General features: G+C 35.9%; 1 protein-coding gene and 1 pseudogene across 3 annotated transcripts in view; one reads left to right on the forward strand and one right to left on the reverse strand.

The window, feature by feature from the left end:
* The first annotated feature begins 326 nt into the window (after positions 1-326).
* On the forward strand, positions 327-1,275 carry LOC122915781 (annotated as a pseudogene).
* A 2,644-nt stretch (positions 1,276-3,919) lies between these two features.
* The window catches only part of HEATR5B (HEAT repeat containing 5B), a 107,359-nt gene continuing 92,520 nt past the window's right edge, over positions 3,920-18,758 (reverse strand). For 2 of the 3 annotated variants that reach the window (XM_044261782.1, XM_044261781.1), the window contains 4 exons: positions 18,243-18,467; positions 11,122-11,273; positions 9,695-9,908; positions 3,920-4,821 (listed from right to left, as the gene is read on the reverse strand). In XM_044261782.1, the coding sequence (XP_044117717.1) occupies positions 4,517-4,821; positions 9,695-9,908; positions 11,122-11,273; positions 18,243-18,467 (896 nt within the window). In that variant the 3' untranslated portion in view covers positions 3,920-4,516. The remainder of the gene's footprint in view (positions 4,822-9,694; positions 9,909-11,121; positions 11,274-18,242; positions 18,468-18,758) is intronic. The other variant, XM_044261783.1, reaches the window with a different exon arrangement.

Consider the following 18,758-nt stretch of genomic DNA (forward strand, 5'->3'; position numbering starts at 1 on the left):
GCAGGATTATTCCTAATAGGCAAAAGGGGGAAACAACCCAAGTGTCCACCCACTGGAGAATGGATAAACAAAAGGCGGTACACATACAGTGGAGTAGTATCCAGCCACAGAAAGGGAGGAAGTACTGATGTGTGCTACCACATGGATGAAGCTTAAAAACATTTTAAGTCCACGGTGGCGCACATCCGGGGATCTCCGCCTTCTTCTCCTGAGCTTGGGCAGCCTCCTCCTCCACACCTTTCACTCACAGAGGGCACTGTGTGGTGAGAGGCCAGGGATGGGGAGTTGGGCGGCTGTGCACATCCCAGCCCCCTAAAAAGGTGAAGATGTCCCACCTAAGGGACTGTTTCAGGAGCATCCTGGCCATCGTGCCCTGTTGGTTGGTCACCACTGTCGCGGTGCCCTTGTTGGCAAACCTTGTCTCCTCAGCCCGCCTCCTTCTTCCTCTGGCCTGAAGAAGCCTTCCTCTATCACTTTCAGATTTGAAGGGCAATCGCTGCCACCTTGTATTTCCCTGTTTGTCTAGGAATTAGATTTCTTTATTTGGTCAGTTTATCTCTTTCTCTCTCTCTCAAATAAATAAATAAAATCTTTAAAAGAGAGAGAGAGAAAGCACGAGAGGGGAGCGGGTTAGAGGGAGAAGCAGACTTCCTGCGGAGCAGGGAGCCACACGCAGGACTCGTTGCTGGGACTCCGGGATCATGACGTGAGCCGAAGGCAATTGCTTAACCAACTGAGCCACCCAGGTGCCCTCTTTCTTCTATCAGTATTTTACAGGACTTGAAACAGGAGCTTTTGATAGGAGGTCAGCCGCCAATTTACTCATGCTCCTCTTTAACTGGAATTGCATCGTGATGACCAGCTAAGCCATGAACATGCAGTTGCTGATGATTCCTCTGATCATGTCAGTACTTTATGTCTGGGCCCAGCTGAACAGAGACATGATTGTATCATTTTGGTTTGAAACACAAGTTAAGGCCTGTTACTTATCATGGTTATCCTTGGACTCAACTATATCATGGGAGGCTCGGTAATGAATGAGCTCATTGGAAATCTTGTGGGACATCTTTAATTCCTCCTCATGTTCAGATACCCAATGACTTAGGATGAAGACATTTTCTATCCACACCTGTTTTTGTACTGCTGGCTGTCTAGCAGGAGAGGAGGATGTCAGGATTCAGTGTGTCCCCTGCTAGCATGAGGTGAGCTGCTGATCTGAATGGTAGAGGTAGAAGACACAACTGGGGACAGGACTTTCAGCTTGGGGACCAATGAAGGAGAGGCCTCTGGCCTGCCCACCAGCCACTCTGCTTAGACGAAGTTTCCTCCCAGTGCTAGGTGTGCCTAACAACCGAGTTCTAGCAAATGCTCTTAGACTTGACCCACACTGAATGTAGTCTTCTGGTACATGATAAAAAATTTTTTAAATCCTGAAGAAAAGAATGTGTTCCTCAAGTTCCATGATTCTCATTCAAGGCCTTACTGCTACAAAGAACAAATGTCAACTGTGCAGATTTCAGAACTGACTTTAATTTTTTTGTGTCTTCACTTCCATTTCTGTCTGAATAGTGGGTTTGGTAGGTCCTGGTCTGCTGGCACCAAGCTGGGCATCTGGGGTTGGGTCACCAAACCCTTGACCAAGGGCCTCTTCCCTCTTTCTTGTACACATACCTTGCTCCTTTTCCCAACTAAACATTTGCAGCTGGAGGAGGTTGCTCATAAAATGGTTCTGCCTTTGACAAGCTCTCTTATTTATTATCTTTGGCAAGGCCCGGGTGCAAAGAACTTGTCCACCCTTTCCCCTTTTGGTGGCAGAAGTATAATGGAGGGGGAAGACTGGACCAGGGGATGGAGAGCCTTTTCAGCTTCTGAAATTGCTGTGACCTGATGGCAGTTGCAACCATTTGCCCCTCTTCAGATGTTTTTAGTAAAGCAAACAAACAAAACAAAAAAAAAACCACCACTGAGTCAGTGAGGGCCATAGACTGGTATCAATGAGGCATGAAGGTTGCTACGAGGCACTCGTTTCCCTAAGTGACATGATGCAGACTACAGTGGAGCTGCATCTTGCACAGGAGCTAGAGGCAGACTGTGGTGGGCAGAATCCCTTTGCATCTCATGTAGGGCATCCTGGCTTCATGTACAGCTAGAGTAGTTGAGATGTATTATGCTAAAAATTTCCAAATCACATTTGCCCCTCTGAGAGGCACCTGGGTGTTGATTGTATTTCATTCTCCTCCTGGATATATGTGGACTGAATAGTGTGGAGAGGAGAACCTTATACTCTAAATTGTCGTTTTTCAGGGCCGCCCCCCCTTTTATTGGCCATGTACTTCTGTGAATCATGAGGAAGGTACAGCTCCTCTTACACAGATCATATTTTAAGAGCTAAGATAAGCACATGTAAACAAATCACACAATTTTGGGTTGTAACGGCTTTAGACTCATTTGTGTTTGAGGGTCTTTATTTTGAGCCATGAATGTACAAGTCATGAATGTCCATCAGACAGGCTTACATACCCACAACTCTTTTTCAGAGGTGAGCTTTTTCCATTAGAACTAGGTTTATCCCCCAAGAAAGGTTTTTGAAGGATAAAAAAAACCCCAAACAAATTTAAAAAAGAAAAACAGATTAAAAAAACAAACAAACAAACAGTAAGTCAAGAAGCCAGTTACAAAAGACTACATATTCTCTGATTTCATTTAGATGAGATGGTCATAACAGAAGAATTGATGGAAACAGAAAGTAGATCCATGGTAGTGAAAGGCTTGGGAGAATTGGAAAGATTGTGGGGTGATTGCTAAAGGGTGTGAGGTTTCTTTCTTTCTTTTTTAAGGTTTATTTATTTTTAGATTTATTTATTTTAGAAAGAGAGAGTGTACAAGCTGGGGGAAGGGCAGAGAAAGAGGGAAAAGGAAAGAATCTCAAGCAAACTCCCCACTGAGTGTGGATTCCCAACTCGTGGCTCGATCTCACGACACTGAGATCATGACCTGAGCTGAAACCAAGACTTGGATGGTCAACTGAGCACCCCGTGAGGTTTCTTTCGGGAGTAATGGAAATGTTCGTAATTGATTGTAGTGATGGTTGCTCTACCCTGTGAATAAACTGAACAACACTGAATTGTACATTTTAAATGGGTGATATATATGTCTGAATTACATCTCAATACAACTGTGACCCAAAAACCACCTCTGAAATAAGGAGAGTAACTTCAGCAAAGCAACTCAGAAATGAAAAAACAACCCTGTAGATACAAAGGAAAGTGAGACAACAGGTGAAAGCACCTCTCCCAGTTTTAAAGACTGACAATCCCCTGGTCCAGTCTCCCCCCACCCCCATTATACTTCTGCCACCAAAAGGGGAAAGGGTGGACAAGTTCTTTGCACCCGGGCCTTGCCAAAAAGACAATAAATAAGAGAGCTTGTCAAAGGCAGAACCATTTTATGGGCAACCTCCTCCAGCTACAAATGTTTGGTTGGGAAAAGGAGCAAGGGGATGGGAGCTGCCAGCTGGTGAGGGCGTGAGAGTGAGTCGGTGGCAGCAGATGACAAACAGGTAAGCATCTGGAATATTCCGAAAGGTGACTTGCTGTTGATACTGCAGTCTAGGTATACTGGTAAAACCTGGCGTTTAAAAGTTGCTCAACACTGTGGCAAACACTCATCTCATCAATTATCTATTGGATAGGGTAAAATTAAATTTCGATTCACAAAAGACTGGCCTTATCATAATTATGACAAATCCATTTTTGTATGCCCTGCAGGACTTAGCTTGTTGCTTCATACACAGTAGGCGCTCAATAAATATTTGATGAATGAAACTAACCATCACAGTCAGAACTCAATGCTCTGTTCTATAATTATAAAACATAACCAAGGCCAAATTTTAGCCATGAAAAAAAAAAAGAGAACATTATTCCACATTTGAAACATTTTAATGGATCTTTCAATGAGAGCTTTAATTCAGCTAACACCTAAAATACAGGCATAATTTAGTTATCTAACATGGAAGTAAAAAGATCTATCAGAAAGATAAGGACATTCTGAGAAATGCTAAGAAAGTGTGACTTTATTCATATTATATACACCATGAAACATTTTCCATTATTTGAGTTACTTCAAAATCTAAATTCTGCTTGTTTCTCAATTAAATTTTTTCATGACAGATGTTGAATATTGACTTATTTTTTTCCTGACAATACCAATAGGCTGCCCAACATGATACAATTGTTTTTAGCACTTAAATTTAAGAGACTATGGCTCAGTATTTAAAAAATAAATTAATAAAAAGGAAATATTACAGGAAAAAAAAGGAGAGCACATCTGCCCCATGATAAAAAGAATTACCCCTTTCAAATCAGAAAATGGCATGAGCATCATTTTACTTAACCTACTTAGAAGCATACAATACTCATATACAAATGAAGTAGAACCTATAGCCCGGAAAGGTATAACGGCGATCACTAATTAGTTGCCAGTTGACAATATAAATAAAAATGAATGGAATATCAAGTTAAAAAAAACTGGTTTTTAGCTTAATTGTTGGTGCAGAATGTACAGCAGGGGTTGGCTGCCTGGTGGCTGCTTTAGCTTTGCTGGCTTGGCTTGCTCGAACAGCAGTTTCCAAACGTACTTTCAACTCAGGAGCCGCTCCCATTACTGTCTTGAAAGCATGTGGATACAGAGGTCCAATATGCATTAAATTCTGGAGTGCAAACTCATGAAGATCTTTGGAAACTGTACTTGCTGAGGCAAAAGAATTTTCATCCAGCAGGTAAGAGATCAAAGTGGGAACTAAAAGGGCAAGTAACTGGACTCCTGCAAGGAACAATGATAAGGTCTGAAGAGCATCACAAATCTTGTCAATTACAATAAACTTTAAGATAGGCGATTACCACAGTAGTCTCGGTCACAATAAAACATTATCAAATAGACAGAATCTGTCTTAGACTTCAACAACAATTAATATTAAATATTCAATATTAATTAATATTAATATTAAATATTTACTTAATGCCAGGCTATGTTTGGCTTGGAGACCAAGTTTATTAAGACTGTATATTTTAGTTTATATTGTTTTGTTAAAAAAAAAAAATACTGGCTAGGGACACCTGGGTGGCTCAGTCGGTTAAGTGTCCAACTCTTTCCCAGCTTGGGTCTTGATCTCAGGGTCATGAGTTTAAGCCCCCACTGGGCTCCATGCTGAGTGAGATGCCTACTTACAAAAAAAAAAAAAAAAGTGAAAAAATACTGGCTAAAAGGGTAAAAAGGAGTAAGTACTTTACAACTACCATCTGGTGGAATGTATTCTGAGAGTAAGATCATGACATTTTTCAGGGTATTTCAGAATAGGGAGGATAGCATAGGAAAGATAAACCTGAACAGCATCAATTTACTATTATTTAACTAAAACTAGGTATTTCCTTCTTTTAAAAATAGAAATACAACTATTTCCCATTTTATCACCACCCCCCAACAGTAAACTCCACAATAAGTGAAGGAAAAATATCTCAAAAAGAAGCAAATATGTAGAATTTAGGGTTAAAAAAACCCAAGAGCCTGTGTCTGGTTGACATATATTCTAAGCCCTTAAAGATTTATTTGGAAGTTTAATCCCATCCCATTTACTAGTCTCTTTGTCTTCCCATATTAACAATTCCATCCTGGAATATAAATTTCATTAAAGCTGGTATTTTTCTTTAAAAAACGTGATCATGTATACATATGTATCTGATAATCAACACTGAGAATAATAATTTTTTCCACTTTTGTTAACTTTTGTAGAATGACAGTAGCCAAGGTTGCAGGGGAGCAGGAAACATCTGATACAGAATGTGGAATACAACATTCAATGACGTCAAGAAATACAATGATAACAATCATGAGACATTTCCGGAACCCTAATCCCATTCTGTCCCTCAACATCTTCTTTCCCTGCTGTGTTTTTTTTCTGCATAGCATCTTCCTAATTCATCATCTATTATATCTATATCCAAAATTAATATAGTTATATCCACTTTCACTTCTATATAAAATTATGTATATAGATATATGTAGACAATGTTTATCTATACAAAATTTCATGTTTATATATAATATAGATACAGATATACCCAAGGTGGGGGGAATGTTCACTGTCTCTGTTTTTGCACTATGATATAAGCTCCATGAGAGCAGGGATCTTTGTGTAGTTATTTCATGACTAGAACATACCCGGTATGCAGCAGGCACTCAATAACTACTTGTTGAATGAATGAACAAATACAAACATCCTTTGCCTTGAAAACCCCTCAGAAGTTTTTATCAGTTGGATATTCTTCCATGACAAAGTTTCAGAAGAAAGGTAGCAAGCTGATTATTTTAAAAGTCCCAAGAATTCTCTAATTAGCTAGACTTAACTCAATTTCCCTCACACAGAATTATAATAGTACTGTATAATAAGAACTTCTATAGAAGATATAATAATGAATTACCAAATAAATATGAAATTATCTTCAGTACACTGTGCATACTAAAGCAGACAAGGTTTTCAACATCAGGTTGAAAAGCAAGGTTTTGATTTTAACAGTTAATTAACTGGAAAAAATATAAATTATTTAAGTACCCATCAAGTATCTAGAAATGTGCTAGGAATTCTAGGAAATACATAATTCATCAACAGCTTTCAACCTAAAGCTGTTAGTGCCTAGTTGAAAAGGGTATCCAGCACATCAAACAATTAGAGAACTAAATGCTAAAAACCTATAGGGAACATTTGAGATATAGTTCCTCAAAAGCCTCATAAAGCGGAAGAATACTTTAGGATTTTATAGTTTTAGTTATTATCTTAAAACCACAAAGCCATAGAATAAGGTTGATTATAACTGCCAAAGAAATTGTATGAAGGGAAAGATGAGAGTGGGCTGAGTAATTGAGCAACATTTCTTGAAAAAATGAGATCTGATGCAGGTTAAATCTGTTTGTGTAATTAGAAATGAGAGGAAGAAACATACCTGAGGAGAGTGAAAATAGACTGAAGACTGTACAGAGGTTAAAATAAGCCATGTGAGAAAATTGGACTGGTCAGGATAGTGGATACACATTGGAAAGCAGAAAAAAAGTTTGGAAAACTGTGCAAGGATGTTCAGTTTCGATGCAGTAATGCAAGAGAAAGCTACTCACAATTCTTTATTTTTTTAAGATTCTTTTATTTGAGAGAGAACTGGCATGCCAGAGAGAGAACATGAGTGGGGAGAGGGGCAGTCAGAAAGAGGGAGAAGCAGACTCCCAACTAAGCTGGGAGCCCAACGTGGGGCTCGATCCCAGGACCCCAGATCATGACCTGAGCTGAAGGCAGACATTTATCCAACTGAGCCACCCAGGTGCCCCACTACTCAAATTCTTAAACAAAGGAGAGGTAAAATTGATGGGGAATATCTGTTAGGAAACTATTAGAGCTATTTAGTTGAGATGATTAGGTACAAGAATAGGAACCAAGATTCTCCTGAATCCCAGAGAAGTTTCCAAAAAAGATAGGACAAGTTTTGAGTAACAGATTGAATAAAGAATATGAACAAGAATTAAGATTCAGGGGCACCTGGGTGGCTTAGTGGGTTAAATCCTCTACCTTCGGCTCAGGTCATGGTCCCAGGATCCTGGGATCAAGCCCCACATCAGGCTCTCTGCTCAGCAGGGAGCCTGCTTCCTGCCTCTCTGCCTACTTGTGATCTCTGTCTGTCAAATAAATTAATAAAATCTTAAAAAAAAGAATTAAGATTCAATATAATTCCAATGTCTTTAGCTTATCACCCTGGTCATGTTGGGTGAAGAAACACTCATTGCCTATTTCTGTAATGGATACTATAAAGTTAAAAACAAAAAATTAGCATTTGTAACTGTTGTGAAGAAAGGTGGGTGATAAAACAAATTTAAAAGCTGAAAATTTATCTTCTGGGAATTACATTACTATATTTTACGTAACTATATATTATAATTTTAAGTGTTAGTGAGATATACCTCAGACATATCTTAATAGCAATAAGTATTATCCTGGTTTCTTCATTTTTTAATAGACTGCTTCACTGAGATAACAGATGTTTTGTATTATAGGAAGACTTTTAAGTATAATAAAATTGGCATTAAAAAATTAAGATAAATATAAGGCCAAATGCATACAAAATCCAAAGGTAAATGAGTCCTATTAAGAGGATATGATGGCATTCGTCAGGAAGGTAACGTCAAACCAATGAATAAATGAATGCGCATATACGAAATAATGTGATGGCCACCATTTACCTTTGGTTTTCACCATCGTGGCCACAAACATAGACCATGATGTCAGTCACAACATTTCTATTCAAATAATCTATTAATATCTAATTTCAATTAAACTTATCAACTCCCAAACAGTCCATCTTCCTGACTTTTCCAATTCTGTCACGGCTTCCATGTTTCTTCCACGTAACATAATCCTGTTCGGCTCTTCTCTTTCTCTTGCTCCCTATAACTAGTCACTCATCAAGTAAGATGAATTTTTTTTTCCATCATCACCTCTGCATTTCTCCTTTTCCACTATCATAGTTCTGGATTATTATTATTTTTAAAAGATTTTATTTACTCATTTGAGAGGGAAAGCCTTCACATATGTGTGTGTTGGGGGGAACAGTAGAGGGGGAGGGAGAGGGACAAGCAGACTCCAAGCACAGAGCACAGAGCCCGACTCAGGGTTCAATCTCAGGACCCGAGACCACCAATGGAGTCAAAACCAAGAGTCAGACACCACCCAGGCACCTCTGGATTGTTGTTTTATAGTGAAGCTCTTACAGTAACTTTTCAAAGTCTCTACTACCTTTCCAATTTCCTGTAAAAATTTTTTCAAGGGAAGAAGAAAAAACTTACAATAGAAAAAAAAATGGATGTAATTGTTATCTGGAGAGTAATCTAGCAATATATATTAAAAGTCTTTAAAATGTACATTCCTTTCAACCCCCAGTAATTTCATATTAAGTAGTTTATCTGATAGCTATAATAAATAATGTATGCAAAGATATGTGTACAAGTATACTCATCTCAGTTATTTATGATTTTGAAAAACTGGAAACACCTAATGTTCAATCATAAGGTATTAGCTTAAAAAGTATAGTCTTTCTGCTGCAACAATTAAGTCATTTATTTTAAAACAAATTTTAGATTATGATGAAATCAAGGGAATAAAGAGGAATAGGTATTAAGCTGCGGAAGTCTCTGATTAAATGGACATATGTGGTAACTTTTCATTAAATAAAAATAATTTTTAAATTTAAAAATTGGAGGTATTTTAATAATGATGTTTGGTATTAATACTAATCTGATTCTATTTGTTATAAAGCTTCTGTATTTCTATTATGAACACCATACTAAATTACTTTTATAAACCTATTAAATATCCACATTATCCTAATTCTTAAAGAGTACATTCCTAGAAAAAAAAAATCAGTGTGTTGAAAGGCCATCAGTAATTTAACTTCTTGCTCATAAAAAATGAATATAAATAACTCAATATATTATGTCAGTAGCATGACCAAAATATTAAGCTTTTTATAGTAACCACTCCTTAGTAAACTTATTGTTGCAATGGCCTGTATCTAATACCAAGTAAGATATATATATATATATGAAATATATATAAAATACAGTTCATTTTGGACTACTTGCTTTTTATAAGAATACTTACTGTTTTGTTCTTCCCCAAGAGCAACTAATGTTTCCAGAACTTTGATTCCTTCTTGAACAGCTAAAAGTTCTGTGCTACTGGCTGGTCTGTTTCTTTCAACAGCTTTCAGCTTTTCAACCACTATTGGAGCCAAGGAATGGATATATGGAGTTGAAAGGGCACGATTGGAATGTTGGAAGACTGAGAGGAGAAGCTGATAACACTTGGCTTGGACCTATATAAGAAAGTAATTTTATTAATTAACATGTGTGATAGTTCTCATTTGCTGTACAATCACATTGCAACTTAATATATGCTGAAAGATGTGATACTGCATGATGAAAATAGAACTGTGGGATGAATTAATACCATTTTCTATTTATAGAAATAAATTTAGAATAACGAAACTTCCAATAAGCTAACTAAAAAAAAAAACTGAAAAGAAATTAAATAAATATTCCTTATATGGTACCTGCCAAATTACCAAGCTTACATAATTCATTTCTTTCTATAGTGTGGTAGAAGCTATAAACCAGGAACTCCAATTTATGTTTTTAATTTTTTCTTTGTTTGAAAATTGTCCCTTCCATTTTAACCTAACATATTTAGTAAGGAAGGCTAATATCTAAATGATGTCAAACAATGCTATAAAAATACCCCAGTTAGAAAACTCAAATTCATTTGAATTCTCTGGAAATGAGCTTATGCCAATTTAACTTTTCCAGGCCTAGAAAGTAAAATCTCATTGGTTCCACTTTAGCATGAAAGGACTTCATAGTAACCCCAAATAAAAATTTAAAAAAAAGGAAGGAAGGAAGGAAAGATAAAAGGAAGGCCCATCACTATATGGGATAAATAGTGGAATAAAGCTGTTTCAGCACTTTGGTAGAAGAGAAGTTGCCAGACCTTACTGGACATAATACTGGGCAATGTTTTCAAAATACAGATTTATGATTTAGGAAGACAGTGGCAGAGTCTAGGAATCATGTTATTAAGCTGTTTGTTTGTTTGTTTTTTTCCTGATGTGCAGCAGGTTTGAGAATCATTAGTTTAGACTTTGACATTGTGAAGCCAAAAAACTTGTTTTTCTAGAAAAACTGGCTTCCAACAGGTTCATCAAAACATGTAATAATATAAATTTATTCTTTAATGCTTTTGGTGTCATTAAGTAAACAGTGAAAGATAATAACCATAGACTCATGCAAAGTCTCTACCATTATAAGGCAGAGTTAATCAAATATTTTAGATGCTGGAGAATTTTTTGCAGGTGTAAATATACACATACACATGTCTCCTAGTGCTTAAACTGAGTGATCTTTTCCAGCTTTTCTACTGAAAACCCATATAACAAATATTTAGGTTTTCAAATAATGCCTCACCCATTTTAATGAATTGATCTGAAATTTTACTGATGATATGGAATGTTTACCTGTTTAAGTGTAACTTACCCATGGGTCACAAGAATTCAGTGCATTTTTAAATCTGTTCATGCAGCCATTCTGTAATGACTGGACTCCTATTATTTCACTACTAGCAGACCACAGGAAGAGTGCAATTGCTGTTAGCATGCTTACTTCATCAGGCATAGGCATGGAATCTTCTGAAATACATGAATAATATTAAAATACATGAAAAAGGAAAGCAATGTGCTGTTTCCAACATATTTTGGAATTCCAATCTTGAACAATAATCCTCTCTCCCCCAGTGACATTTATAGCAGTGTGTGCCTCAATCTAATATAATCCATAAACCACTTTATGAATAGAAATCAATTACTACTAAGGAAAAAGGGATACTTTATCATAAGTCCTGTATTGAAGTCCTTTTTTCCTTGTTTTTCTGGATGGTACAATATTAACTGAAAAAATTTCAGGCATAAGTCCTAACAAGAATTCTATAAGGGAAAGCAAATTTGAATGAAAGATAACATAGTAATATAAAATTACTTAAAAGTTATGTAACTTCTTTGTAGTTAAGATGGATCAAAAATTTCTAAATACTTTCCTTCCAACAAAGTTAACTGATTATAAATTATTCCAAGTAATTTAAAAATCCAGAGCAGACTTAGTGATAACACCTTTCTATTCAATAAATATGAAACCTACACATTTTATACAACCATAATCAAAAAAATTTGCACAATTTCTTCAAGACAGTATTCTTATAATGTTAAAGAACTTCTATTGAAATCATTTATTTGAGAATAAACACAACCTAACAAAAATACAGTATATAATTAGAAATACCAGAAATATCTATATTTATTCTAAAGAAAACTACTATTAAACATATAAAGTAAGAGACCTAAACTATTTTGTCATTCTCATTTCTTCCACAGCTGAACTTATTAACATTCTTTAAGTATGAATTTGGACTAATTTGGAAACTGCAAATACTCAATGATAATCAGTAATTTATCAAAATTATGAACATACATATTTGATATGCTAACATTATCTAGTATTTAGGGTACTGACATAAAATAGAATGAGCTAAGAATAATAGAAAGAAGCCTATTAACATAAAGAAAAAAAAGTTATAAAATTTGAAGGATTTAGCCAATCTATAATAATCTAAGTCATACCTGTTAAAAACCTGAGAACTCCATAGCAGGAATATTATCATAGGTGAAATGAAAACAATTTGTAACTCAGAGTCTTTGACAATGTAAGCAATTTTTTATTCAAAAACTAACACTTTATTGTAAAATTGTGACTTTAAGATTTGCCATTTAAATACTGTTTTCTACTAAAAGAAACCATGGCTGTTTTGGAGAAGTGATGGAACCAGAACACTAACAGGAAAAATAAAAAGTAAGCCTGCTATATTTTTGGTGCAAGAAAGTAAAAATGTCCTCAAGAAATAATGGGAATATGTCAAAATGATAAAAATGGACCTACTGAATTAAAAAAAAGGATCATGTCTATACTGATAGTAATAACAAACATAAGAAAATAAAAAATAAGGGCAAAAAACAATCTCTTCCCATGAAATGCTGGCTAAAAAATGTACAAGGAAGAAAATTAAGGAAGAAGTTAGAAAATTATCATTTTGACATCATCACAGTAATAACTGGTTCAAGTACAACAAATGTTAAAACCACTGGGCACCTGTCTCAGTCAGTAGAGCATGCGACTCAACGTCAGGGTCATGAGTTCAAGTCCTGTGCTGGGGGAGGGTTTACTTAAAATACAAACCAAAAAACCCCAAAAACCACTGGGTGAAAGCTTGATGGGGAAGAGATAATAGACAGAGTTTCAGATTCTCTCCCCACAAATTCCTTATTAGTTGTAAAAGGGGAAAACATCACCTCTGTAGTGGAGAAATATGGCAGATACCATCTTAAGTTATTGAAGTTAATATTCCCGATAATGGGATGAAGCAACATTATATGCCTCCTTACAAGATGCATGGAGAAAGACATACCAATGCTCATATATTATTTCTGCCAAAAAAGCATAACCTGAATCTAACCACAAGAAAAAGAAAGATACAATTCCAAATTGAAAACCAATCTATAAAATAGCTGTCTGCACTTTTAAGACATTTATATCATGAAAGATTAAAAAAAAGCTAAGATACTGTCTCAGACTAAAGAAGACTAAATCATTACAATAACTAAGTATGACAACTAAGTATGCATGATCCTGGACTATATCCTTGATAAAATAAAAAGTTGTATTAAAGTCATTATTACGACAATTGGTAAAATTTGCATCTGAACAGTAACAGCATTGTATTGATGTTAAATTGCCTACATTTGATAATTCTTCTGTGGTTCTGTAAGAGAATGTCCTTGTTCATAGGTCATCTCTGAAGCATTTAGTAGTACAGAGTCATGATGACTTCAGTGTATTCTCAAAGGGCTCAGCAAAATAAACAATGACATTAACAATAACATACAGATTATGGAGTAATAAAATGTGACAAAATGTTAACAGTTGGTGAATCTAGAAGGGTATATTGTAGTTCACATTTTAAAAAGTTTGAAATCTATTTCAAAATTGAAAACTTTTTAAAAATGAAGAAAAATGGCAGCAATCTTAAGAGTACAAACTACTTTCTTTTTTTTTTTTTTAAGATTTTATTTATTTATTTGACAGAGAGAGATCACAGTAGACAGAGAGGCAGGCAGAAAGAGAGAGAGAGGGAAGCAGGCTCCCTGCTGAGCAGGGAGCCCGATGCGGGACTCGATCCCAGGACCCCGAGATCATGACCTGAGCCGAAGGCAGCGGCCCAACCCACTGAGCCACCCAGGTGCCCTACAAACTACTTTCAAGGAGATTTATATACATATGTCTGTGTTCATGTACATACGCATGCACATTTTTTCTAAATGGAAGTCTCGGATTTCATACTAGGAAATGTGATTTCCTAAATAAAAATTCCTTATTATAAAACTTTCCTCGTAAAGCAAGGGATTTTACTTGCCTCGCTTACAAATATTACACAAGTAACACCTGTGGCCTTAACTCCCACTTGATACTGGCTGTCTACTGAGAATTCAGTTCTGGACAGAATATTTTAGGCAAGTTAATTTTATCATACCTTTAAGTTAACTTAATATTAACGAACAAGACTGATAAAATATCAAAACCTTCCCATATAACTGACAATTGGAAAAATGTGTGATTATTGACTTTGGAACTGCCTCATGACAATTAAAATAATATTTATATTCTTAAACAAATTCTTAACTATTTTTTTACTTTGTTATTAGTATCTATTTACCTATTTACACATATACATACATATAAATATGGCATTTAACATTTTTTTTAACATTTCTTTAGTTTGTTAAAAACCTACTTTAAGGGGCGCCTGGGTGGCTCAGTGGGTTAAAAGCCTCTGCCTTCGGCTCAGGTCATGATCCCAGGGTCCTGGGATCGAGCCCCACATCGGGCTCTCTGCTCAGTGGGGAGCCTGCTTCCCCCCTTCTCTCTCTCTGCCTGCCTCTCTGCCTAATTGTGATCTCTGTCAAATAAATAAATAAAATCTTTAAAACAAAACAAAAAAAACCCTACTTTAAAAAGCAAAACACGGGGCGCCTGGGTGGCTCAGTGGGTTAAGCCGCTGCCTTCGGCTCAGGTCATGATCTCGGGGTCCTGGGATCGAGTCCCGCATCGGGCTCTCTGCTCGGCAGGGAGCCTGCTTCCCTCTCTCTCTCTGCCTGCCTCTCCTACTACTTGTGATTTCTCTCTGTCAAATAAATAAATAAATAAATAAAAAGCAAAACACTGGGGCGCCTGGGTGGCTCAGTGGATTACGCCACTGCCTTGGGCTCAGGTCATGATCCCAGGGTCCTGGGATGGAGCCCCGCATCAGGCTCTCTGCTCATCAGGGAGCCTGCTTCCCTCTCTCTCTGCCTGCCTCTCTGCCTACTTGTGATCTCTCTCTGTCAAATAAATAAATAAAATCTTTAAAAAAAAAAAGCAAAACATTAACTCAAGATAAAGCTAAAATAGTTTCAGTAGAATTAATAAAACTAAAGTTTTCTCTTCCAAATAATTAGTATTAAAAAATTCAAATAATAAAAGTAACACATGGTCATTGCTTAACAATATAAAAATAGTCTAGGGAAAAAAATAAAACCTGTAATTCTACCATCCAGTGACAGTTTAATTTCTAAAGAAATTAGAAATAAAATTTATTTATTCATTTATTTGAGAGAGAAAGAAAAAGGAGAGAGCAAGTGCAGGGGGCAAGGACGAGTAGAAGGGGAGGGAGCTGAAGGGAAAGGATCTCAAACAGACTCCATGCTGAGTATGGAGTCTGATGCAGGGCTCCATTTCAGGATCCTGAGATCAGGACATGGGCTAAACCAAGAGTTGGATGCTCAAAAGACTAAGCCATCCAGGTGCTGTGACAGTTTAATTTTTAGGTTCTGGTCGAATTTCTTCTGGTCTGAGGTAGTTTTTTAAATTTTTTTTAAATAGTTATTTACAAATATGATTTTAAATCAGTATAATGGATTTATAACCCAAATTAATATATAGTCATATACTTAATAATTTTTTACCACTGCCAGGTACTTATATTTATCACATATTTTCATTATTATAAAATAGACTGTGAGGGACGCCTGGGTGGCGCAGTTGGTTGGACGACTGCCTTCAGCTCAGGGCGTGATCCTGGAGTCCCGGGATCGAGTCCCACATCAGGCTCCCAGCTCCATGGGGAGTCTGCTTCGCTCTCTGACCTTCTCCTCGCTCGTGCTCTCTCTCACTGTCTCTCTCTCTCAAATAAATAAAATAAAATCTTAAAAAAAAAAATAAATAAAAAAAAATAAAATGGACTGTGATAGATAACCTTGAACATTATGAATCCTTCAAGGCTCCTTGTACATTCTGTAGAACTGATTCCCTGAAAGTTTAAACCATTTTTAAACTCCCTTCAGCAAAGTATGAAAATGTTCTCTTGGTACCAATTCCAGCTGTACAGTCACATTAAAAGAAAAGACATCAATTTTATAAGAAAAAAATTTATATTACTTTGTTTTTGTTTTTATTTCTTTGCTTACATAATAATGTGGCTGACTTTTTTATATGTGTGGTGGTCACCTCTATCTCCTTTTTACTAATGTGTGTTCTTTCCTTTCCTCTTTCTTCTATTGGGTGTTATTTGTGCATTATTGATACTAACACTGACATAAATACTATTGTCAATTTTTCAGCTACTTTTTTTTCAGCTACTTTTTAATGTAAGATGTTTTGACAGGTAGAAGTTAATTTCTATATAGCCTAATACATTGATAGTTTTCCCATGTGATATTTTCCATTCTTACACTTACATACTCCTTTGCCATTCTTACATAAAAATTTTACATATATTTTCTTTAACTATTTTTAAAACTATACATTACCACTTCAATTTCTCTGGTATTTATTTTGGGTCATGATAGAAGGTAAGGACCTAACTGGAATTGGTATCTCAAACAGCTGACAGAAACCATTTGAGGAATAATGAATGTGCTCTTATCATGTATTATATTCTCATGTAGATGAATGTCTGTTTTAAGTAATTTGTGTGTTTCATCGACCTATCTCTTGATTCATGGACCTGCTTCACAGTCTTAAGAGTAGACATGTTTTAATAGGTGATAGGTGACATGGCAAGTCTTTAATTATTATTCTTTGTCTTCAGTCCTCTGACATTTTCTTTAAAATGGAAATACAATGAAAGAAAAAGTCAAACACAGAAGAAAAATGGACAAAAACATGAAAAAGCATTTCCCCCAAAATTAAACACAAGCATGAAAAATGCTTATACTCATTAGGAAAATGAGAAATGCAAATTAAAACAGTAAGATAGTACATCTTACCCATCAGAGAGCAAAATTTAAAAGACCAGAAGAAATTCAACCAGAACCTAAAGTCTGAAATACCAAATATTGGTGAGATATGGAAAAGTAGAGATTATCATACACTGCTGGTGGATGTGTGAATTCATAAGGCTACTTTGGAGAGTAATTTGGCCATGTCTGATAAAATTAAAATTAAAATATGCCATCAATTCAGCTTCTAGGGGTACCCCAGAAAATCTCATGGCATAAATGTATGAAGAATTTATAAGGATTTTCACGGCAACAATTTTTATAATGGGGAAAAAATCAGAAGTAGCAGAAATATCAATTGAGAAGGGAATGAGTAACTGAAAACTTCATGTGATGGAAACAACACAGAGGTTAAAAGGAAACATGTGGGCTTTATATGTACACATTAATAGCTCAAAAAACCTTATTCTTAAGTGAGAATGTGCAGGCACAATGATACTCTGACATTACTTATGTAAATTTAAAAACACAAAAGAGGAATGCCTGGGTAGCTTAGTCAGTTAAGAGTCTGCTTCAGCTCAGGTCATGATCCCAGGGTCCTCAGATCGAGTCCCACATCAGGCTCCCTGTTCAGCAGGGAGCCTGCTTCTCCCTCTGCTTGTGCTCTCTTCTCTGTGTCAAATAAATAAGTAAAATCTTAAAAAAAATAAATAAATATACATTGCTCATGGCTATTTATCTCAGTTGATATAGAATTCATATATACATTTAATTAACATATATGTGTATTTTTAATATTTATTAATATATGCCTGTATTTATTAATACAGAAAGTAATTTATTTATATATATAAGTATTTCTGGAATGAAACATCAAAATCAAGACTGTGGTTTCATTTGAGGATAAGCTGGAGTGGTGAAAGATACTTCAACTTTCCTATTTTATCATTTTTATTAAAAAGAAAACATATGAAACAAATATATTAACACATATCAATTTGATTCTGAGCATATTTTCTGTCCTTTTTTGGACAGAAATTTTGTCTCTTTTTTAGATACATCCAACATGTATGTAAGTGCTGAGGCAAGGACACTTGCAGTGAATACCCAGAAAGGGATACTAAAGTTCCTATCTGCAAGGTGTGACTAAAACACACACACACACACACACACACACACACACACACAACACCTCTCTGTGTTGATTCGGTGTTATAAAGCACTTTTTGGACAAGCTCATTCAATTAGTTATTGACAAACAGATAGATTATGGGTTTGAAGCCCTGATTAGGTTACCTGGTTGAGAATATTCCAGGATGCATGCGAGAGTGCTGCGAATCAGAGCTGTCCACTGTTTCTGAGTGTCTTCAGTCTTGGCCATCGAGAGTGTCACGATGCTTTTAATTCCTTGAAGTGCTGCACTGACTGGCAGAGGAACCTGATTATCTGCAGACTTTATCGCTGTGTCTTTCAATATTCTTGCAATTAAAAATAGAATCGTGGGCAGGATTGTCATACACCCTGAATTGAAAACAAATCAGATACCTCATAACTCCTCAGTTCGCTTATTGCAGTTCTTTCAGTTGTTTTTACAATTGATTCTGGTTTAATACTATTTTTTCCCTTGTTGTTAATGCAAAATTTACTGTATTACTATTACTATAATTCAATGTTTGGAAAAGAAAGTGAGAAAGTAGCAAGTTATTTTAAAGAAGACAGAATATTTCTTTTCTTTTTCCAAGTAGCCTCGTTTTTTATTATTTCTAATATTTCACCTATTTAATATGTTGTGCCTTTCAAATGAAAATGAGA

Source organism: Neovison vison, chromosome 8 (assembly GCF_020171115.1).
Source record: "Neovison vison isolate M4711 chromosome 8, ASM_NN_V1, whole genome shotgun sequence".
Lineage (NCBI taxonomy): Eukaryota > Metazoa > Chordata > Mammalia > Carnivora > Mustelidae > Neogale > Neogale vison.